This window comes from Natator depressus, chromosome 1, assembly GCF_965152275.1.
Source record: "Natator depressus isolate rNatDep1 chromosome 1, rNatDep2.hap1, whole genome shotgun sequence".
Lineage (NCBI taxonomy): Eukaryota > Metazoa > Chordata > Testudines > Cheloniidae > Natator > Natator depressus.
The window spans coordinates 178,633,529-178,658,427 of NC_134234.1; the positions used below are offsets into that span (position 1 = coordinate 178,633,529).

Consider the following 24,899-nt stretch of genomic DNA (forward strand, 5'->3'; position numbering starts at 1 on the left):
CAGCACAGCAAAAGATTAACAAATTTGCTATTTTAAAATAGCTTAAACGTAGGTCTACCCAGTTTATCTTTTTGATATTACCATTTCCTGAAAAGTACCGCAATAAGACCAAGAGGCAGGGTGTTCTTTAATTAAAAAGTGGACTGATTAATCTACTTACCAATTCCATGATTGTGATATACCATAGATGTAACACCATCAAACCGGAAGCCATCAAAGCCATATTCTTCTATCCACCATCTCAAATTAGAGAGAAGGAATCTCAGAACTTCCCAACTAGAATATTAATAGGAACAATTTCTAAAGTTTAAGACACGAAAATATATGAAGTTTCCAAACACAAAGTATTCTCTACTTAATACTTGTACCAGCCATATTCTACTGGATGTTGTTCCATCATAATAGATACATCAAACAACGTTCTTCATTGTTTTTCCATACAACATTTCATTCTACCAAAACAATTCTCATTTTAACAGCATGCAATTTTAAGATGGAGGAAGTTAGGCTAAATTTGTTTTAGAAAAGACTAATCCAATACAACATCCATGTTACTGTTTAATCTAGATATTCATTCCTACTACTTTTATTTGCTTCTCAAAATGTGGTTAAATCCAGTGAAATATGGTTTATGCTGTATTTGAAAAATCAGAACCAAAACTTCATACTAGCCAAGGCTTAGCTCTAAAGTAAATTACACATTTCTGTGATTTGCAGATCAAAAGGAAGCAAACATCTCACATTAAAAGAATTTTTAAAACTCATTTTTGACATTTGGAAGAAGGAAGCTACCAATAACTATACTGTTAACATTAGGTAGTCTTGGATCACAGGAGTTGCTTCAAGAATTTCATATCACTTACTGTAGTATTGTTAAATGTTACACTTTTTGCTAATTTAAAAAATAAGACAGCAATTAAATGTTTTGCATGCAACTGGTGGTGGACTGTGCTTTTTTAGAACTAAGTATTTTAAATGGGGATTTTTAATTTAAAAGATATTTTCTGAATTACACAAGTTATAAAAAGAAAAGGAGTACTTGTGGCACGTTAGTCTCTAAGGTGCCACAAGTACTCCTTTTCTTTTTGCGAATAGAGACTAACACGGCTGCTACTCAAACAACAGTTATAAATCACTCCTGAAAGCACCATTTCCAGTGAGAGTTCAGTTGAGTATGCATTAGTGTTTCACCTGTAGAGACTTGCTACAGGTTCACAGAAAAAGTAATTTGGCAGTTTCTATGACCACTTCTGATCTTATTCTATCTGGTTGCCTAATACACAAGACATTTTCAATAGAATAAATTATCACTAGTGGGGGAAATAAATATACGAAAACAAGAACTGAAACTGGCTTGAAAGAACAAGGGAAATTACTAGGAGAACCAATATTTAAGCTTATACAGGCACAGTAAACAAAAATGTTTCCCTCACTCTCTAATGATAGCTCCTGTATTAGGGATATTCTCCCCCATGATACCTTCATCAGAGAAACCTACAGCTTGGCTCCATTATTCACTCTCTCTCTCTCTGATGGAAGCCTGTGCCTTTACACTACATTCTCTTCCCCACAGTCCATTCATCAGGCCAGCCTTGAACATCTTTCTTCCTCTCCAAGCAAATAATCCAACCAGCCTGCTTGTCTGATTTATATTCCATAAACTTCTTTGGAAACTGTCCCACATAAAGACTAACTTTTTCTTCAATATTTCATTGACTTGGGGGTGGGGGAGGGTTAAAATCACTAAATAAAGAATAAAGTTGGTAGGCAAGAACATGCTGTAAGCTAAATAATTAGACTGGAGAATGTTGAGATAAAAATGTGTAAATGAATGATTAGTGATGGGAGACACTGTGATACAGGAGGACCAGGGAGCAGTGGGAGAGTGCAAGAGGCGAAATATATAAGCTCAAGGCTAATTAAGGCGTGGTTCCCTGTAGACTAGGGAAGGTGGCTGCAGGTTAATCGGAGCACCTGCAGTCAATTAAGGCCCTGTTAGGAACCTAATAAAACCCCCTGCATTAGGCAGACAAGGGAGGAGGAAGAGGAAGAGGAAGAGGAAGAAAGGAGAAAGGACTGGAGCTTAGAGAGGTGTTGAGAGATTTGGAAGACCTGAGAATTGGAGTAAGGGAGACTCTGCCTAGCAGGAGCGGGAGACTCCCTTCCCCCCAGCATTTAAGGACCAAGGGTAATCCCACCTAAGGGGGACGAGCGTAAGAAACCCACAAGGGTTGCGAGGGGCTGCGACTCAGAGCGAGGAGCAAACCCAGACCCCTCACCCGCTTCCCTCCTCTACCACCTTCCCAGGCTAGTAGCGGGGCCCTCGGCACCCAAGAGCAGGGGCAAAGGGTGGCATCTTAGCTCCCCGCCAAGAAAAGCGCAGGACCCACCAAACTAAAATCGGCCATCTTGCCACAACACAAAGAGAAACAAAATTAAGTGATACATTTTAAATACAAGATAGGTATTGCCTGGAAAAACCTGAGGTTTTAAGAAGACTTCTGTGAAGAGTATCAGTGAGGAAAATATCAGAAGTCATACTATCCTTTAGAGACATAGGAAAGAAACAGCGATGAAGTCGCCATCTGTACTTCAAGTGTTTGGAGAGTTTCAGCCAATACCAGTTCCCAGGATAATCAGAAAGGTTGAGTTACAGAAGGATGAAGCTATGTAATCTGAGGTCACTGGACACACTAACTTTAAAACAAAACAAAAAAACAACAGAAATTGACAGAAAAAACCCCAGAGGGACAGGATGGTAACTGAACAAATGGAATGTTCTTATAATGTAGCATTCTTTTGCAGCAGGTACATAAGCCAAGAACAGCTTCCATAAAAATTGCAACATACACACTTCAAAGCTTCATGACAGTCTGGATATCACCAGTAAACCTCAATCTCTTGAATTCTCAATCTCTGCAGACATAGTCCAGTCCGACCTTGGAACCAGTATGCTCATACTGCACTAGGGGTAGTTTGCCACAGAAAGTCTCTGCAGAGAGAACTCCACACCACCTACATGATGCTTAACAACATTCTAATCTGTGCTACTGCAAAGGTGGAGTATGCCAAGTGATCCACAGCTACACAGAATCCATTAGAAAACTCACCTATGCCCACATAGGGTTATGGATAGTGTAAAATAGTAGAACCAATGGTTTTCAATCTGGCTTTGACGTGGAACTGTTGTATGGAAGAAAGGGGAACATATTACATGACATACTCCTAATCACATGGAATCACAGTATGCAAACCCATATTCTGTTTTTGCACTGGGTGAAATGATTTGGCCTTGAGAGAGTAACATTGTTTATTCAAGTAGAGTTCATTAACAATTCATTACAGTATCTACACTTTCTATGATTTATTATTTTATTTTTGTGTACTTCATGTATGCTAAAAATGTGCATGCAGAGAAAAAGGTTCATATAACCTGGCAGTATTAGAGCAGTTACCATTGAAATCCTCACTTGAGGAAACATTTGTGCCAATTACCTCTAGAGTCCCTATTTCCTATTATAGGAAATACAGCCAATACCACTAATATTATTGACTTGCAAACACAACTCTTTTAATATGACTCCTGTTAAAATTGCCAACATTTTTAAGTGTCTTACAAGGTTAAGGAGGATATGGGGCAAGGGAAATAGTTGGTACCTGCTTTATCTATTTATAATATAAAAAGATTACAAACTTACTCAACAATTCTATATATTTGGGTCTCTCTCCCCTCCCCTCTGTGTCATTTTTTCCTGTGATTGTGAGTTCTTCACAGGAGGAACTACCTTGGCATATTTTTGCACCATGTCAACAGTCAAAGGGGCCCCTATCTTGTTTGATGCTTCTGAGGTCTAAGTAATATAAAATACTACTAAACAGTTTCCAGACGAATTTCTGCTAATGTCAAATGTACCTTAAATTCTTAACCCCTAGTATTTTCCCCCCTTACTCTTTATGATCATTTGCTATCACATCATCTTCACGCTGCCTTTTTAGACTAGATCTACACTACATGATCTTTTTGCTGAACTTGATTAGGTTACATTCATATTGCTATCTGTGTAGAATTCATAATATTAGAAGTAGGCAAGAATTTTTTATCTTTGAATTGTAGCAGTGATGCGGATACTATCAAAAGACTTCTAAACTGCTGTGAACTTTGCACTGCAGGTTATGTTTTAATTTTTGATCTTTTAAACACCTAGAACACCTAAAATAAAATAGCTGTGAAAACCAGTGCAACACAAGTACCTCGTATATTACATCTCCTTCTATTTTAAACCAAAATCTTTCCACACTCCCACATAAAAGAAACTTTCCATATATGAATCAACTCCCATAAGACTGCTCAAATGCATAAAGTTAATAAAATGCATAATGCATTTGAGGAACCAGGCCTTAATTGGTAAGTTCCTGGAACCAAGCCACAAGAAACATTTTTGCCTGTAGCCTGTTTAAAATTGTGACTAAATTACCAAAATTCAGGGAATTGGAAAATTAAGGTTTCAATAGCAATGCTAGCTCAATTACATTGCACAATCTATATAATTTATGCTACATATTTTACAATATTAACAATTACAATATTAATGAATATGTTAAGTGACACATTTACACCTCAATCCTGCAATGCACTGTGTCTTTGCAGAGCCCTACAGAAGTCAATTGGGTTATATTGGGCCTGCCTGCCCATATACAGTGAATTCCAGAAGCACGCTCTTACACACAAACCAACCAGAAATAAATAAATAAATAAATATATATATATACACTTACCGGTGCACTAACCTCTCCTTTGATTATAAATTCAATTTATTTTAATGGCACATCCTTAGAGCTATTTTTTTTTGCTAAACGATTTTTTTTATTTTTTAAGAAGAAAATCTTCAAGGCTGCCTAAGGTGCTTAAAATGTTACAACACACTTTAAAAAAAAAAAATCTACAGCAGCATAAGCTGCTAAAACACACTGACAAGCATACTTTTATTAAACAAAATGAACTGTTTAGAGTCCTCAAAGTCTTCCAATGTGCACTTATTGAGTACAAATAAACCAGACAGATATGCGCAGAGCATCTTTAAGTGTGAAGGTAGGCTGCATCTACACTGAAACCAGGGATGTAATCTGAAGTTTGAAGACATATCCAAACTTGCTTTAATCTAGGGGCATGGCTACACTTGCAGAAGTAGAGTCCTATGAGTTGAATCCACCTTCATACAGCACAGTAAGGAAAGCGCTGCAGCCTGTCCACACTGACAGCTGTAAGTGCACTGGTGTGGTCACATTTGCAGCACTTGCAGGGGCATTGGGAGTGGTGCATTATGAGCAGCTATCCCACAGAGCACCTCTTCCCATTCTGGCACTGTGGCTTGTGGGAAGGGGGCTGGAGGTGCAGGGCATTCTGGGCCCTGTCCCAACTCCCCGTGATGCATCAGTTCGCATCCCAGCATTCCCTTTGCTTCCGTCCACATTTGGCGCCATCTTTCAACGGTTTTTGTACTGCGCGCTCTGTCTTCCCTTTCCGAACTGCTGAGGAATATGCTGACGAGTCTCGACAGTGCATCACGTTTGGCGGTCGAGCTATTCCTTAAGATCCAAAAGGACAGTGAGGATTCAGATGATGATATCGACTCAAGTAACGCAAACTACACAAATTTGCTTGTGGCATTCACGGACATGCTCACCACCGTGGAACGCCGCTTTGGGCTTGGGAAACAAGCACTGAGTGGTGGGATCACATCGTCATGCAAGTCTGGGGTGACGAGCAGTGGCTGCAAAACTTTCGGATGAGAAAAGCCACTTTCATGGGTCTGCGTGAGGAGCTCCCCCCACCCTGTGGCGCAAGGACACGAGATTGAGAGCTGCCCTGACGGTGGAGAAGTGGGTGGCTATTGCTATCTGGAAGCTGGCAACTCCAGACAGCTATCAATCAGTCGCTAACCAGTTTGGAGTGGGGAAGTCGAACGTTGGAATCTTATTGACGCAAGTTTGCAGGGCCATTAATCACATCCTGCTCAGAAGAACCGTGACTCCAGGTAACGTGCATGACATTGTGGCTGGCTTTGCACAAATGGGTTTCCCTAACTGCGGAGGGGCGATAGATGGGACGCATATTCCAATTCTGGCACCAGCCCACCTAGCCTGTGAGTATGTTAATCGGAAGGGGTATTTCTCTATGGTTCTCTAGGTGCTTGTGGATCACTGTGGGTGTTTCATTGACATTAACGCAGGCTAGCCCGGAAAGGTGCATGACGCATGCATCTTTCGTAACACTGGCCTGTTCAGGAAGCTGAAAGCCAGGACTTTTTTCCCAGACCAGAAGATCACAGCAGGGGAAGTCGAAATGTCCATTGTGATCCTTGGAGACCCCGCTTACCCTTTAATGCTGTGGCTCATGAAACACTACACAGGGAGCCTTGACAGCAGCAAGGAGCGGTTCAACAACAGGCTGAGCCGGTGCAGAATGACTGTGGAGTGTGCTTTTGGCCATTTAGAAGATCGCTGGCACTCTCTGTATGGGAAGCTGGACCTGGCCGACAACAGCATCGCCGCGGTTATATCAGAGGTTCAACACCTGGAGGCTGAATTTGAACAGTCGGAGAGCAGGGCTATTAGAGGGGCCCAGTGCAGGGCTGCAAGGATTAGGGATGCCTTGAGGGAGTAATTTGAGGCTGAAAGTTTGGTGTGGTGCCCTGCACAGGAGTGAAGTGCGGTAAGAATCTGTGTTTGCTATGTATGAGGCACTGCAAGTCAGTGTATGTTACTTTCCTGGGCTAAGGTTTCTTTTACATTATGCAATAATAAAGAATGTTTTCAAAGCCAAAAAATCAAATTTATTGAAAAGAAACAACACAACTGCTTGGGAAACACAAAGGGCAAGGGGGTGGGGTGGGATGGGGAATGGTACAATCAGAGATTTGCGTATTTTCTGTCTGGAGTGCTGTGCAATGCATGCTGCACTTCAGGATGGCTATACTGCATGGTGATGGGGGTTTAGTGCAGCGGGTAAGGGTCGTAGTTTTCAGGGCTGGGTGGTGAAGGTGTTGGAGGCAGCGTGTGGCGCTAAGAACCCGGATGTTGTGGAATGTGGTTTGGAGGTGACATGGGGGCACAAGGGAAAGAGTTTTGGGATAAGGGCTGCGGGGGGCGAGGGGGGGAAACGGGTACGGTAGTGCTCCGCCTGCATGGCTACAAGCGATGGATCAAGTCTACTTGGCACTCCATGATGCTTATCAGCCGCTCTGTTCTTTGGTGTCAGCAATCCACATTTTGCTGGCGGACCCTCCTTTCGCTCTCCCGCCACTCTGGCGCTTTTTAATTTTCATTAGTTGAATGTTGCATGACTTCATGCAGCATGTCCTCTTTGCTTCTACATGGCCTCTTCCTGATTCTTTGCAGCCTCTCGGCCGTTGATAAGACGGACAGCTGAGATCTCAAGGTTGCATCTGTAAAGGCAAAATGGAACACTTAAACAGAGGCAGCATTGTTCACACCAGACAGAGCAATGATTCTCCCTTACTTAAGGGCAAGCACAGTCTACACAATAGCATAATTTACTTGTCCCAAAGCGAGTGCACGTAACCCACGGGAGCCCCAAAATGGTGAGTAAGCACAGGGTCAAGCGTGACTGATTGTTTCACGGCCGTACTGTCCTCTGGGTTTGTGTGTCTTGGGGAGAGCCAACAGTAGTGGGGGGCCCCTATACTGAACACTGTCCCCACATTTTCCACAGGAGTTCATCCTGGAAGATATCTCGCTGCTGAGGGTGACCAGGGAAGCAAGGGAGGGTCTTCTACTACAATGCGGCTTCTGCCCTGGCCCATATGCAGCTTGCCTCTGTGCAGCAATGGTCCCCCCGCCCCTCATGGCACAGTGGCATGGACAAGTTAGCTTTACTGGGACAAGGACCACAGTGGCTCTCCTGAAAAACCTGTGCAAGCGCATTGCCCAAGTTCTGGCTGAGACCTTTGAAGAGATCACTGAGGCCGATTACCGCGATATGAGAGAGCTCACCAACGCCCTATTCCGCATCTAGGCATGCATGCAGCCCTAACCCTCCTCACCCCAAGAGCCTGCACCAAATAACTTCCTTCCCAAAATAAAAGCTGCATACTGGGAACCTCCTCTGGTGTTTGTCCTTCCCCAAGAACCCGGCTGCTGCGACTGGCTACCTTCCTCCTGGCTTGAGAACAGCTCCTGAGGGTATGGCATCTAGGAATTCCGGGGTGTCTTCCTCCGCCGGAGCACCCTTGCTCCCGCTTTGCTGCTCCTCCTCCTCCTGCCTTGTTACACTGGCCTCTGAGGTGTCCATTGTGGTACTCTGCATGGAGGTGGGGTCGTTCCCAAGTATCGTGTCCAGCTCTTTGTAAAAATGGCAGGTCGCGGGGGCAGCTACTGTTTGCCTCTCGGGCTTTGTGGTAAGCATTCTGCAGGTCCTTCACTTTAACCCTGCACTGCAGTGCATCCCAGTCATAGCCCCTTTCCAACATGGCCCTTGATATCTGTCCAAAGATATTGTAATTCCTGCAGCTGGAGTGCAGCTGGGACTGGACAGCTTCCTCCCCCCAAACACTGATGAGGTCCAGCACCCCACCATTGCTCCATACTGAGGATTGCCTGGCGCATGGCGGCATGGTCACCTGGAAAGATTTGCTGAGAACATTCCATGCCTGGCTGAGCAAACAGGAAGGGGATTTTCAAAATTCCAAGAGAATTTCAAGGCCAGGTCTGACAGTTGGTCACCTGAGGGCAGGGCAGTAGAGTTCAAAGTGATGACCAGAGTGGCTAGAACAGGCATTGTGGGACACTTCTGGAGACCGATCACAGCGCAACAACAGACCAGGGCGTCCACACTGGCACCACGGCGCTCCAGCAGTGGCGCAGCAAACGTTATTCCACTCGCTGAGGTGGAGTACCAGCAGCACTGTAGCCGTGGAGACAGAGCGCTCTACATGCCTTGCCAGCATGGACGGGTAGTAAGCTAGGGTGCCCGGGGCTCCTTTATTGCACTATAACTTGCAAGTGTAGCCAAGCCCTAGGTAACTCATTAAGAAGAGCAGAGAGGACACAGTGATGTGGGCTGTACAAGACTGCTTGGCCCCAGTGATCTCCACAGGTTAAAAAAATTAACTTGTGCCTTTTTGTGTTTTTATAGTGGGTAAAAACCACCCTGCAAGTAGTTCAAAAATAACTTTAAAAAGTAACCAAGTTTTTTTGTTATTAAAAATTCAGGTCTCACCAACCCTAGAAAGCCACAGCAACTGGATAGCCAGTGAAATTATCACATCACAAGACTCAAAAGACTGAAAGCTGAGCAACTGAGTGGGAAAGGAATTTTTAGTGAGATTCTTTCAATGTATGTTTATTTTTTGACAACACCTATGTAACTTTAATGGACTACTAAGAACCTAGACAAAAGATGTCTTTGTTAAAGAATCAGCACCCCTACTCTTCATTTAAAATGTAATACTTCGAAACCCTCAAGAAAGTCCATCAGGAAAATCTTATTTCAAATGTGAAACATGAAAAATACAGTAAAAGGTGAATTATTTTAAAAGTTGTAAGTACAGAAGAATTTCAGAGTTACGAACACCAGTCACAAACTGACCAGTCAACCACACACCTCGTTTGGAACCAGAAGTACAGAGTCAGGCAGCAGCAGACAAATTTTAAAAAAACAAACAAAAAAAAACCACACAACCCACCCAGTACAATACTGTTAAACTACTAAAAAATAAAGAGAATGTTTAAAAAAAGATATGACAAGATAAAGAAACTGATTCTGTGTTTGTTTCATTAAAAATAAGATGGCTAAAAGCACAGTAAAGTTTCAAAGCTGTATTAATGATATACCATATATAGCAGACTGTTGTGGAATAATATATTATACATTTTGTGCCTTTTCTATTTGCAGCAGAATTCAAATTCAAGGGAGAATTAACATAAGATCTTGATTGAGCAGTATTCTATTTAAAAAAGACATTTAAAAACTTCCAGTAAGCACAGCAACAGCTAATTTTATGTATGTTTTGTAATGGTGAGTAATTACAGTGTATTTTCAAAAGAAATAGCTGACGGATATGCATATAACTTTCAAAAAAAACATGACAAGTATGTTATAGTACGAGATGTACATACGGTCCTTAAAGACTAATATATTACATTGCGTTCACCAAGATGAATTAGAAGGCAGAGTAAGCTACTATTTTTCATCTACTTAAATAGAACCAAATCAATTTTATCATTTTAAGTTGTAAATTAGGGGTTCTCAGAATGCAGAATAGTTTTGAATATTCTCTGATTTACACAATAGGAATAAAGAAAAAAACTTGCTTTTAGTTGATTTAATCATGTTAAAATCCCTTTACACATTAGGCACTTAAAAAAATAAAAATTAACCTCACACCAGCTTTGAAGATATGCAGTTTCGTCATAATTTAGTAATCTGTACTTTGAGTCCTATATCAGACAGGACCTCATCTGGGAAGTATCAGGAAAAACAGAAGCTTCTGCCAAGTGATTAGTCATTCACGGTGATGTAACCAGCTCAAAAGTAACATTTATTGATTAAAATATTTGAAAATGCACATTTAGTGCATATTCCTACTTAATTATTTAGGGGCAGGGAATCCCTTATTTGTTGGTACAACACAGACAAAAAGGGCACTGACCTTTGGTTATGAAGCAATTACTTACAGGTTCTGTTCAGCCTAAATTTGCCTCAGCAGTCGCTAGCATAAAGAGACACCACAAACCTTTCATGCTATACAGATGCAGAGGCTATTTTGCAGAGCTAATCCTCAGAAACAGCCACCTAACGTGTGCCTAGTACCGTTCTTTCTTTTTTAACTCATTGGAATATGATCCCAGATAGATCACTCATCCCCAAAATTAGGGAAGTTTAGATACTAATCTTTCTAGATGCAACCAACCTCTCGGGGCTCAAATCCAGCAGTATAAATGAACAACTCTGTTTTCAGCAGAGTTGTACCCTTTCCTGGATATTAAAAATTAAAAATATATTTAGTAAAAATTAGTATGTAGAACTCTCAATGTACAAGACTGTTTTAGAATAATCTGGGAGACAATGTTTCTTTGTTAACTGATTCAGAGGTACGTAAGAAGATAAACAGAACAAAGTAGCACGCCGAACAGATTAACCTTCTATAAATGATTGCTTTTTCATATTTGAAACTTTTAGGGTAAACTATCACCATCGCAAAACTATTGGTATATCTCTGTTAATCTTCACAAATACAAAAAACGGAGGTCTCTTGCATGCAAGTGCCCTTTGCAAGTATAAGTCTAACAACTGCCCATACTGAGAAGCATTTAAATACAATTAATATTTAAGTGCTCATGCTGAGAAAATAGGAAGGTTTTGCAAATATGCAGTTATTAGGCTTAAATCAGATACTAATATAAAAGGATAGACGGATGCTATATTTTTACTGAGAGAAATGATGTGTTCCAATATTGCCAAGACAGACAAGTGATTTCTGCTTTAGCTAGCACATAACTCAAATCAATGCTGGTTTTCTCTTTCCTGTCCTCCCCCTCTGCAATCACAGATTAATGGCCTTTGAGAAGATGCTTCGATAAGAGTATCTTTATCACTTCCTGACACGTAGTTCACTATTCTTAGGGCACATTCTCTTTTACACTAATGAAAGTTTAATAAAGGAAAATATTAAAAGACATACAGCTGTTACAACTTTTTTTTTTTTAAACAATATTAGAGTGGTGCTTTGTCTTCCTTGAAAACTTGAGAGTTTTCATGTCAGAAACCCCACTCCCCCCCAAGTAATTTCACAATAGGCATTTATATACCCAAGTTTTTAAAAAGGATAATCATGCTCAATACTTAAACATTGCAATTAAACAAACAAACAAACCTGAAGTAAATTCAGGGCTAAACATTTGTATATTGTCTATCAATTTTTATAATGCAAAAGACATTTGTACTCCAGACAAATGAAGTGGAAGCTAACAAGCCTGAGTAGTCCAAGGAAAGACACACAGCTGAAGTGAAATTAAAACCGCTCTATTTGACATCTAGTGTTCCTTATTGATTCAAGGATTCTTTTGGTGATTAAAAAAGGGTCTTTCACTCTAATGCCAGATCTGAAAAATGATACCAGAGTATCTTCATCATTATCATCCATATATGGATAAAGAAAGATGGCAAGCTCTCTATCTTCAGCAATTACTTGGAAAGGCTGAAGGAATGTTTTATGAATTCTCTACTCTTCGGGATGTGGCCTGCTCAGAACTAAGCAGTAATGAGAAGTATTTCAATATTTCTGTTCTCACACAATGTTAACTGACATGTTACAAATGCCTAACAGCAAACAACAACAACAAAAGGAAACTTTCGCCAGAGAGTCTCAAGGAGAAGAAACGGTGGACACCTCCTGTAGAATCTGTGAAGCTAATTCAAACACAACCGCCCACTGCTGATCCCCAATTACATGAAGTGCTTATTAAACCTTCAGGAACCAATTTGTTTTTATTTTTATTGAGTTGATTTACTACTCTGAAACCCAAAATGGGTCACACCTCAGTGTACATCACTGAGATTTTACAACATGATTTTGGAAAGAATATATTTTTCTTAACAGATGTTACTTCGAGAGCATTTACTCTGTGAAACACGACATTTTCTACTGTGCAAGAAAAAACAGAAAAGTAGCCATTTAGCCAATACTCTGACATTCCATTATTAGACAAATGGTGTTTAACATGGAGTCAATTTGCTTTAATAGCATCTGACCTTAGCGTCTTTACAATATTTCGTAAAATGTTAGAAAAGTCATTTTAAAATGTTTTGTCTTTTTGCTTTCATAACAGTCATGATAGGAATGTGAACTCCCACTCCCTTCCTCTGAGGTCCAAGCCTGTGTCAATATCTTAGAGATGTAATGACTTGTCTACATGGTGCTTCAGTCCACACCAAAGGGGTATAAATTGTAGTCTGCACTAGCATGTCATCCACTAACTGAACCTTGTTGATGCGCATTAAAAGTTTCTTAGTGCACATTAATGTAGTTCTGGTTCAAACAGTATTATGTTAATTTGTACTAGGGAACTTTCAGTGCACATCAGCAGATTCCAGGTGGACCAGTTCATGAGCCACATACTAGTATAGACTAAAATTTACATTCCTCTGCTGCAGGCTACAACATTATCTATACAAGCTCTCAGTCTAGAGAGGGTGGCTATCTTGCTCAGATACTTCTGTGGGACAGAGAGGAGGCAGTTCCTAACCACCAGAGACAAGAGGTCATGGTGACATTCTACATGGCTGGAGATAGAGGACTATACATAGACAGTGGGCACCAGAGAGAAGAGAAGCTAAAGGAATTCCACACAACTAGAAGTTTCAAATCAACACCAGGTCCTCAACATGAAAGTATACATATTGACCTGGGTAAGCGGCTGATTCTTTGGGATAGAAGAACCTTATATGTGATGAATCTGGTTATCAGTAACCTCTCATCATAAAGACCAGATGTCTGGGTGGTGATAGGGGCTGGATTGCCTAAGGCTTCTTGTTTTTAGCTTCTTGGTAACTAGTGTGGTGATACAGATGCTTATTTTGTTACTGGTTGGGGGAATCTATAAAATAAGCCACCAGTTTTTGAGGTGTCTGCCATATCTTTTTTATCAGTCTGTCCTGAATTTGGCACTCTCAACTGTGACCCACACAACGGCCCACAGATATCTCAAGATTCAGCAGGTCCAAGGTAACAAAGTGATGTACGGGGCACACATGTGGAGGCAGCTCGGCCCAACCTGTAAGAAAATCAAGCTTGCCCTCAAAGAGTTCTCCAACTTCCCCAAGAAGACAGATTACCCTTGTTGAAGATTCAGTACTCAGAAGTATCATTCTGCAAGGGATGATTAAACAACAGGACAGCATGCTGCCTTCCCAGAGCCAAGACATGAGATGTCACTAAGTTGACAGGCAAGGATCTAGTGGTGATTATTCATATCTGCACTAGTGACCCTGCATCTTAAGATATCTCACAGATAATAAATGACTTCAGGGAACTTGGAAGCATACTGAAGAAACATGTCCAAGTGATCTTCTCAGAGATTCTTCCTTTCCCCACAAGTGAAAGAAGACAAAGCAGAAGATTCTAGAAGTGAAATGCTGGCTAGGTAAGTGGTGTACAGTGGTCAATTTTCTCTGGTGAGGGGGACTGTATAGTTTGAGTAATCAGGAGGGAGTTAATCTAATAGCAAAAGAGGAGGAGGGTAAAAAGAGGAAAGATATGAGTGCTCTGCACAACCTGAAAGATTGAGAACAAAATTAATCAAGGACATGAGAAATTCTTGAATTGCTTATACACCAATGCTAGGAGCCTGACTAAGAAACAAAAGGAATTGTTCGTTTATGAACATAAATTCAAATCTAATTGGTATTATGAAACTTGGTGGGGTGATTCACACAATTGGAATGTTAAAATCAATTATTTATTTTGGAAGGACTGAGAGGGCAAAAGGGGAGGGGGAGTAGCATTCTACATCAAAAATGGCATTACCTGTTTCCAAATCACTGACAAATCAGAAGAAAATGACCTTGAATGCTAATGGATCGCTGTCCTAACAGATAAAGCAAAAGATGGGGTATTAATAGGTGTCTACAACAGACCATCACATCACAGTAGGGAACAGGATGATTGTTTCCTTACACATCTGTCTACCTATCTATGATGTTGGGGGGGGGGGGGTTTCTGTGATCCTGGGGGTCTTTAATTTGAGTGGCAGCATGAGACTTCAGCATGTCAATACTAAAACATCCTTGGAATTTCTAAAAATTAAAATGACCACTTCCTAACTCAAAAAGTGTTGCATCCAGCAAACAGGAATTCTATATTAGACCTTATCTTAACAGATAAAGAGGAACTGATCACAGAAGTAAAAAATCAATGGTAGCTTAGGTACAAGTGATCATAACTTGTTAACATTTATAATGTGAAAGCAAAATGAAGAAGTGCAGACCAGTAAAATATTTTATTTATATACACACACACAGCATTTGATCAAATGGAAGAAAGATGATGTTGATAGTAATGAATATAAATGAGAAATTAGGAATTGTAGAAAATTGATAAGGGAAGCAAAGGGACACAAGGAGAAATCAATAGCCAGCAGAGTTAAGGACAATAAGGAGTTTTAAAAAATTGTATTGGGGAAAAAAATAATCCTGACAGTGGTATTGGTCCACTACTGGGAGGAAATGGAAGAATCATCAATAACATTGCTGAAAAGGCAGAAGCGTTCCATAAATATTTCTGTGTTGTATTTGGGGGGCAAAGGTGACAGTTTCATCATAATGGTGATAACACTGTTTCCACTGTACTAGAAGAAAGCTAATGCTGGGCCCAGTTTTAAAAGGGGCAGCCAGGATGACTGGGTAATAATAGGCCTGTCAGCTTGACATTGACCCCAGGCAAGAAAATGGAGTGGTTGATATAGGACTTAAGAATTAACAGGGGGTAATGTAATTCATACAAATCAACATGGATTTATAGAAAACAGATCCTATCAAACTCACTTGTTATCCTTTTTAATGAGATTACACATATGGTAGGTAAAGTAATAGTGATGACATAATATACTCAGACTTCTGTAAGGCGTTTGATTTGGTACCACACAACATTTTACTTTAAAAACTAGAATGATAGAATGGATTAAAAACTTGCTAACTGATATGTCTCAAATAGGGAATCATCATCAACTGAGTGTGATTCTAGAGGAGTCCTGCAGAGATCGGTTCTTGGCCTTATGTTATTTAACATTTTTATCAATGGCTTTAAGAAAAAATAAAATCATCATGGATCAAGTTTGCAGATGACACAAATTGGGGGAGCGGTAAATAATGAAGCACACACGTCACTGATTCAGAGCAATTTGGTTTACTTGCTAAACCGGGTGCAAGCAAACAATGTGCCAAATGTGTACCTCTAGGAACAAAGAGCACAGGCCATTCTTACAGGATGGGAGACTATCCTGGGAAATGTTGACTCTGAAAAAAGATTTGGGGGTCTTGGTAGATACTTAGCTGGGATCCTGGGATGCATAAACAGGACAAACTTGAGTAGGTGTAGAGGGATTATTTTGCCTCTATTTGGCACTGGTGCAACTGCTACTGCAATACAATCTCCAATTGTTGTGTCCACAGTTCAAGAAGGAATTTGACAAAGAGGGTTCAGAGAAGAGCCATGAAAATGATTAAAGGATTAGAAAACCTGTTTTATAGCATTAGACTCAAAAGTTCAATCTATTTAGTTTAGCAAAGAGAAAATTAAGGGGTGACTTGATTAGTCTATAAGTACCTATGTGGGGAACAAATATTTAACAATGGGCTCTTTAGAGCAGAGAAAGGTACAACATGATCCAATGGATGGAAGTGGAAGCTAGACAAATTCAGACAGGATATATGGTGGAAATTATTAATAATAATAAACAACTGCTGGAGCAATTTACCAAGGGTCGTGGTGGATCCTTATCACTCACCGTTTTTCAATCACAGCTGGGTTTTTCTCTAAAAAACTATGTTCTACAAATTATTTTAGGGAAGTTCTATGGCCCGTGTTATGTAGGAGGTCAGACTCAATGATCACAATGGTCTCTTCCAGCCTTGGATTCTATTAATTGCCATATCCATTCACTCCCAGTCAAATTTGCAGCTTTCACAGTATAAATTATGTTCATATAATCCCAGAAGAACATAAATACTAATTGTGCTGCCATCTTCCATACACTATATATTCAGTCCAGCCTCCTTGGAGGAGAATGGCCTGAACAAGTCAAATACCTCATCTATTCCATGTTATAAATGCCAGTCTTCCACACAAGTTAATAGTGGTCAATTGAAGAATGGTTAGTTTCCACAGCCAACAGTTTTCATACTAAACTAGCCTAGGATGCCCAGCAATACTAACACATTTTAGACAAGTTCTTGGAAAGCTCTCTCTATGTGTCTGTTTTGTCATAGCACAAAACAGGATAAATCATAGCTTTGTCACACAGAAGTGTGAATTCTAAGGAAAAATACAATATTTTCAAATCTATTAAATTTGTTTTGAAGGTTTTAAAGTTCAGCAAGAACCAGATGTTAGGAGCACTCTAAAGATTCAGTCTTTATTAACGATGGATAAACTTTAAGGGTAGGAAGTTCAACAATATGGACATTTATTGAAAAATAAGAGCAGTAAGACCTTGTAAAAACTGTAGAATAAGGTGGTTAAAAAGTTGTTAATGAAGAACTATTTTCTGTTCTATTCCATTATCTGAAACTTATTATGGAGGAGTGCTGGTGACTCCATAGTTAAGGTTGAGTGTAATTTGCTGTTTAATAAACAATTTTTCAAAGAGCTCTAAAATCCACAAGCACATTCAGGTCATCTTGACAATTGCTATACTACATCTGGTCTTAAGGTAAGGTTAGTGAGGCAAACTTTGAACCATTATGGTCCTGGGAGCCCAGAGAATGAGGGGTAGGTCAGACTGGGGACCCATTATTTTATTTTTCCCCTTCTTATAACTGTGAGCATGCTTGTGGCTTAAACTCTGGCACGGACTTTCATCAAATGGAGGTTACTGAATTAATTTTACCTCAGCTAATGTCCAGTACCCAATTCCAAGTCAGGATAGCAATATTTTCAAAGTTAGAAGAGGAGCTTTCTGGCTATATGAATTGTTATGCACATAGGATGCACACCAGAAAAAGTGATTTGTCCATGGCATCACCAGACTGATACAACAGCCTTGTAAAGGTTATCAGCTCATTTCACACTCACTTGGAGGCTTAGGGGATCAGGCCATAGTCCTTAAACCAAAGAACCACCCACAGAGCAAGAGTTCTCAAGGAAGGTCTTGAACATCTGCTATTTTCAGCTTGCCTTCCATTTTGATGCTTTTGGAAGTTTTTCAACAAATGTAGACAATACTATGGGGTAGCCTTTGGCAAATCATTTTTAAGGTAAAGCACAACTTTTTGTTTAGAAGATGATTTATCAAAATGCTCTAAAAATCCACGTACATACTCGATTGTTTTGAAAACTGCTGCACCACATCAGAGCAGGGAAGGGTATGTCTACACTGGAAACGTCAAAGCGCTGCTGCAGGAATGCTCCCGCGGCAGTGCTTTGAAGTGCGAGTGTGGTTGTGTGCGAGTGCTGAGAGAGTTCTCCCAGCGCTCCTGGTAATCCACCATCACGAGGGCGATTAGCTCCGACCACTCGGAGCACGGCTCCCAGCACTCAGAGCCTGTCTACACTAGCGCTTCAAAGCGCTCAGACTTGCTGCGCTCAGGGGGGTGATTTTTCTCCCCCCAGCCAGCAAGTTAGAGCCAGCAAGTTAGAGCGTAGACAAGTCCTTAGTGGTGTAAGTTTGGAATCAGTTAGACACAGGGTTCTTCAAAAAATATAGTCCCCAAAGAAACTGAGCTGTTTTTCAAATCTTACAACTTTTTCCACAGAGTTTGGGGGGGGGGGGGGAAGAGGGGGAGAAGTGTAGCTCTGACACTCTTAAAAACAAAACAAAGAAACAGACCAACCAACCAACAAACAAAAGCAATGGTCTGCCCCTGAACTCAGCTATTCAAATAGTACCAAGAAACAGTTTAGAAATGTAAAATTTTGATGTTATTACACTACAAAATTTTTAACGCTTCTCCTTACACATAGCTCACACTCTGGAAATTCTTCACAGACTCTTTGCAAAAGACACTAAGGAGAAACTATATTGGCCTTGAACCCAAAAATTATAAATCTGATCTTTTGGAGATTTGTGTGCTGGGCTCATTAGCACTCTTAACCTGCCTTACGGGGTTCATTTTGGAAGCAAGTCTGTTGTCTGCAGTTTTGAGAAAGTGTAAATTAATGCTACGTACACATCTGGCCTGAGTCCAGCAGTCAGTACTGCATCCAGGATATGAAAAACAGGCCACTTCCCACTTCTGAGAACCTCCTACACTATTCCTACATGGAAGCCCATTGTAACCTGCTCACAACTGTTCTGTAATCATGCCTACCCCACTATAAGTTTTAAGGAAAAAGAAAAAAATCACTGCAAAAAACACTGTTAAATACAGAGAGTTAAAGGTACCTGCAATACCACATATCATTCCAGACCACAGAGGGTGACTAAAACCTAAACTTTTGAAAAATCAGGAAATAGAGTTAAGATAATTTAACTTTCTCTTTCCACACAATTTTAACTCTTCCCCATTTGAAAGATACCTCATTGAGTCTCTCAGAGATTTAAGACTACCGTTCTTGAACTTGTGGAGGGTAGCAAGGAAAGTAAAACAAAAAAACTAATGAAAAACAGGGTCAGGAGAGGTGGTCAGAGGTTCCCCACTCTGGCACTTCGAGTGCAGAAGATGGGGGCTTGCAAAGACTCTAAAAATTAACACTTGCCACTCCAGGCTTGTATTAAACTTCCAAGGTTACAGCTTGGATTGGTAGATGCTGCTACCACCCAAGTGCAAAACCCCTCTGAGAACCCAAGACGGCACGCTTGGGAATTCCTTCCTGTTGGGTACCCTCAAGCCCTTTCACCCCCACCCCCCTCCAGGGAAGAGCTGAGAAAGAAAAAAAAACAAAGGAAATCAGCTGTTGCCACTAGCTAATTAAACAACACGTGCACAAACCTCTTAGGACACAAAAATCCAATTCTGTTCTTAAAAAAAAGGTAAATTGTATTAAAAAACAAAAGGAAGAAAATCTATCTGGGAACGTAGACTATTGCTAGATTTAAAAAGAGCAACTACAAAGATTAAGCATCAGGGATAGTTTCTTGAGGTCCAGCTTAAAGGCAACAAGCAAAACAAAAGCACCTGGTGTTAGCACAGAGGAGTCCACAAACCATAAAGAAATAAAAGGGATAAACCTAATCACGTCTTCCTAGACAGTTCCTGATCTACTTACATATCTGGGGTTTTAAATGAGTAGCATCTAGGTATGATCCTGATTATTTTCATACCTGGCCCCAAACTTCTTAAAGCATAGTTCTGCCCTGTCCCCTCGCTCCAGGAAAACAACCACAGACAGACAAAAGGGGAGTCTTGTTTCAATTTTTAAAAAGTTCTAGCCTTCCAATTGGCTCTTTTGGCCAGGTGCCCACTCACTTCCTTTTACCTATGCATCGCAATGACTTTTAACCCTTTACAGGTAAAGCACGTAGAGAACAGCTACTAAGAGGGATTTTATAGCTAAATGGCTGGCTGGGTCCATAAAAGGGAGCTTCCCCACCCCTTCATTTATCACAGTATTAAAACAAAAAAACAAAACAAAAAACTTTTTAGCTGTGAAATATACACATAGTGATGTATACATGACATTTAACTAATACGTTGCAAGACAAGGTCACTGCCCCGAGCAGCTAACTCGGACAGTTACAAAATAAATCATCAACGTTCAGGCCTGAGAGTAAAAGCAGAGTGGATGAGATTTGTTTTTCCCTTAAAACATATGATGCTGTGAAAAAAAATGATAAAGATGATTCACTAATCAAGTAGGCACTATTAAGATGGGATAAAGATATAAATTGGTGTACCCTGGAAAAGAGAGGGCAGGTGAAATATAGGTGTTATTACATTCTAAACTGTAACACTGCATATAGTGCCTCACATACCTCCATTTCCATGCTAATACCTTATAGGTGATGTAAGGAATAAATTAAATACCATACAACAAAAAGACACCAGAAGCTTTTAATGTAGAGAAGAACAAATATGTGAAGTAACTATCTGTCAAGATGGCTGAGGCAACAGCTCAAGTGTTACTCGAGAGAGATTACATCCTGGGGAAATGTGAACAAAAAAGGTGTGTGTGGGGGGGAAATGCCTATAGGCCAAATAGCTTTACTTGTTCCAATCAAATTCTAATATTCTAAATGCTATTCTATCAAAGTGCTCTCGCTTATGCAAACAGTAAAAAGAAAATGCATGTGTTGAAGCCTATTATCTGTGGTTAACAAAGTTTGGAAAACATACATATTTTAATGAAAGCAATCTACTTTTTAAAAGCAGGCTTTTCTAATGTTGATAAAAAGTGAGAGAACCTCAGTTATGACTGGGACACCATTAGCACTTGAAAACAGTACTTTCATTTTACAAGAGCACTTTACACATTTTAATATAACGGTTTAACCATTATATTGCAAATATTAATTTTATATTGAAAATATTTCCAGTTTTCCATGTACAAACTATATATTTTAAGAAAAGATTCTCCAAAGACAAATGCAAACATTTATTCACAGATTCAGTTCTGCTTTAGTCACCTTTGCATTTCTCAATTTTATTTTTAAATTGGTTTGCAATATGAAGTTCCATTTAGTCTAGAACATTATTTAGGATTTTGAAACTGAATTAGTTAACTATGCTTAAATTCTTCCGATGGACTCCATAACTGATCTGAGATCTCAAACAGTTAAACAGACTTGAATTCACTTTTAAATGAAGCCTGAATAAAGTTGAGATATTTTGGGGGGTCTTGTGGCTCATGTTTGCTTGCCTGGGGTCAGCCAGTTTGTGACAGGTGAGAGAGTACTGGCTGTGTTTTAAATCACTGAATCAGTGTTGTCTGTGTTGCAAACAATACTGCTTCTATAAAATGTTGCATTTAAACTTCACAGAGATGACCTTGGGAGCCCAGCCTCCCTCTTTGTTATTGGTGGCTGAACGTGCTGTGCAGAATTAGAAAGCAGCCAAGAAGAACTAACGAGGACTTTCTGTGTGATGTTATGATGCACTCCACCACCAAAAAACAGGAATTGAAGGAGTGGTTGGACAGCGAGAAGGGGGACCGAAAGGAGAATGCAGCACGCCACAATGAAGTCACTGAGCAGCTCTTAAAGGGTATGGAGCGCCAAGCAGACACGCTCCAGGCGATACTAGTTCTTCAAACCAAGCAGCTCCATGCCTGCCCTCCCCTGCAGCCGCTGTTGCAAAACTCTTTCCCATGCTCCCCCCCAGACACTGCCAACACACTCTTATCAACCTCCTGGCTCCAGTCTGTACCCGCTGCATTCCACTCCTGGCCCGTCACAGTCCAGCCCTGTGGACTCCCACTACCCACTGCACTCAACACCCGTCCCTCTGCAGTATGGCCCTGCTGAAGCACAGTACTCACTGCATTGTATTCTGAAGGAGAAGGTCGGATAGGATCCCTCGACATACACAAATATTTAGCCATCCCGGGACGCCTCCTCCTCTTGGGACCTTCCCTTCCCCCATCCCCCTCATTGTTGATGGGTTGTTGGTGGTGGGGTTTTTTTGGTTTGACTCTTTCCTCCGGTTGCTGTTTTTTGATAAAAGAATCGCATTGGTTTGAAAGCAATCTTTATTCTATTAACTGAAAGCAAAGAGCTCTGCAAAGCAACATACAATTATGTTAAACCCACTTATTGCATCGTCTTCACCAATCACCTCCTAGCATTACAAGTACGGCACTCCCGAACATAGTAACAAATATTAGTCGCTTTTGGCTTCAAATTGCTGCCTCAAAGCATCCCTGATCCTTATAGCCCCACACTGCACCCCTCTAATAGCCCTGGTCTCTAGCTAGTCAAACTCAGCCTCCAGGCGCTGAGCCTCTGCGGTCCAGCCCTGACTGAAGCTTTTACCCTTCCTTTCACAAATATTATGAAGTGTACAGCATGCAATTATAAGCACAAGAATATTGTCATCGGCCAGGTCCAGCTTCCCATAGAGGCAGCACCAGCGGGCTTTTAAATGGCCAAAAGCACACTCAACAGTCTTTCTGCACTTGTTCAGCCTGTTGTTGAACCCCTCCTTGCTGCTGTCAAGTTTCCCTGTGTATGGCTTCATAAGCCATGGCATTAAGGGCAGGCATGGTCTCCCAGGATTACAGTGGGCATTTCGACTTCTCCTACAGTGATCTTCTGGTCCGGGAAGGAAGTCCCTGCTTGCAGCTTCCTGAACAGGCCAGTGTTCTGAAAGATATGTGCGTCATGTACCTTTCCAAACCAGCCTGCATTCATGTCTGTGAAACACCCACAGTGATCCACAAGCGCTTGGAGAACCATTGAAAAATACCCCTTGCGATTAATGTACTCGGTGGCTAGGTGGTCTGGTGCCAGAATTGGAACATGCATGACATCTATCACCCCCCATAGTTAGGGAAACTCATTTGTGCAAAGCCATCGACAATGTCACACACCTTGCCCAGAGTCACGGTCTTTCGGAGCAGGATGAGATTAATGGCCCTGCAGACTTCTGTCAACAAGAGTCCAACGGTCAACTTTCCCACTCCCAAGTGGGTAGCGACTGATCGGTAGCAGTCTGGAGTAGCCAGCTTCCACAGTGCAATCACCACACACTTCTCCAACGTCAGGGCAGCTCTCATTCTCGTGTTCTTGTGCTGCAGGGCTGGGGCGAGTTCATCACTGAGTCCCATGAATTTAGCTTTCCTCATCTGGAAGTTCTGCAGCCACTGCTCATCATCCCAGACGTGCAGGACGATGTGAGCTCACCACTCAGTGCTTGTTTCCCAAGCTCAAAAGCAGCGTTTCACTGTGGTCAGCACCTCCTTGAATGCCACAAGCGATCTTGTGTCGTAACTACTATGCGTGGTGAGATCAATGTCGCACTCCTCTTGCCTTTGTAGTTTAAGGAATAACTTGGCCACTTGGGACGTGTTGGTCAGATCGAGCAGCATACCAGTCAACAGTGCGGGATCCATTCCTGCAGTCCGCAGCGACAGGGCATGCAATACACAAACTGCTGAAAGATGGCACCAAATGCGGATAGAAGCACAGGGATTGCTGGGATGTGAAGCAATGCATCACGGGGCACTAGGACAGGACCCAGGATGTTCCGCAACCCCCACCACCTTCCCACAACTCTTCGCGACAGAAGAGAAAGAGGTGCTCTATGGTATAGCTGCCCAGAGTGCACTGCTCCGAATACCGATGCAAGTACCTCAAGTGTGAACATGCTATTGTGCAGACAGCTGACAGTGTGAACACACAACAGCAGTTTCCCTTCAGCGCTCTCTGAGCAGCGCTGTAACTCTGCCAGTGTAGACATGCCCATAGTGAATGAATTGTAAACACTTTTAGAACTGCATTTTGTTAGAGATTCAGTATTTTATATACTGTACTGTACTATATCTAGTGTGACATTCTGGTGTTCATCCAGGCAAGTAAGGGGTTCGGTCACCATCTGCCTTGTAACCCTGGATGTCTTGCGGCTGTGCAGCTTTAGTCCAGGGCTCTGACCCTAACAGCCTGCCCACAAGCCTCACCTTGATTTTGCCCAACCAGGTTACTCATTGCAGGCTGACCTTAGTACCCTTCCAGCCCTTAATTTGCCTCCAAATCCTTCTACTGAAGGGACCAGTCCCTCTCTGTCAAGGCTGAATCCCCACTCTGTCACTCCGAGTGCAGAAGGTGGGGGGCCTGCAAGGATTCTAAAAATTAATATGTGCCAGTCCAGGCTTGTATTAGACTCCCAAGGTTAAAGCTTTTCTCTGACCTTGGCTTGGAAAATGCTGCCACCACCCAAATACAAAAAACTCCCTTTGAACCCAGGAAGGAAAACTTGGGAATTCCTCCCTGTGGGGTACCCTCAAGACCTTTCACCTCCCTCACCCCGGGGAAGAACTGAGAAAGAAACCAAAGGAAATTAGCTGTAGCTACCAGCTAATCAAGGAACATGCACAAACCTCTTAGGACACCAAAAATCCAATCCTGTTTTTAAAAAAGGTAAATTTTATTAAAAACAAAAAGGAAAAAAATACATCTGGAACTGAGGCTTTTTGAGAGATCTTAAAAGAAACAGTTACAAAAATTAAGCACCCAAAATAGCTTTCTTGGGGGTTCAGCTTAAAGGTTACAAGCAAACAAAAGCATTTGGG

At 41.2% G+C, this 24,899-nt stretch overlaps 1 protein-coding gene across 2 annotated transcripts in view; it reads right to left on the minus strand.

The window, feature by feature from the left end:
• The window catches only part of GBE1 (1,4-alpha-glucan branching enzyme 1), a 266,210-nt gene that overhangs the window by 90,808 nt on the left and 150,503 nt on the right, over positions 1-24,899 (minus strand). For both annotated transcript variants that reach the window (XM_074971654.1, XM_074971664.1), the window contains one exon: positions 161-276. In XM_074971654.1, the coding sequence (XP_074827755.1) occupies positions 161-276 (116 nt within the window). The remainder of the gene's footprint in view (positions 1-160; positions 277-24,899) is intronic.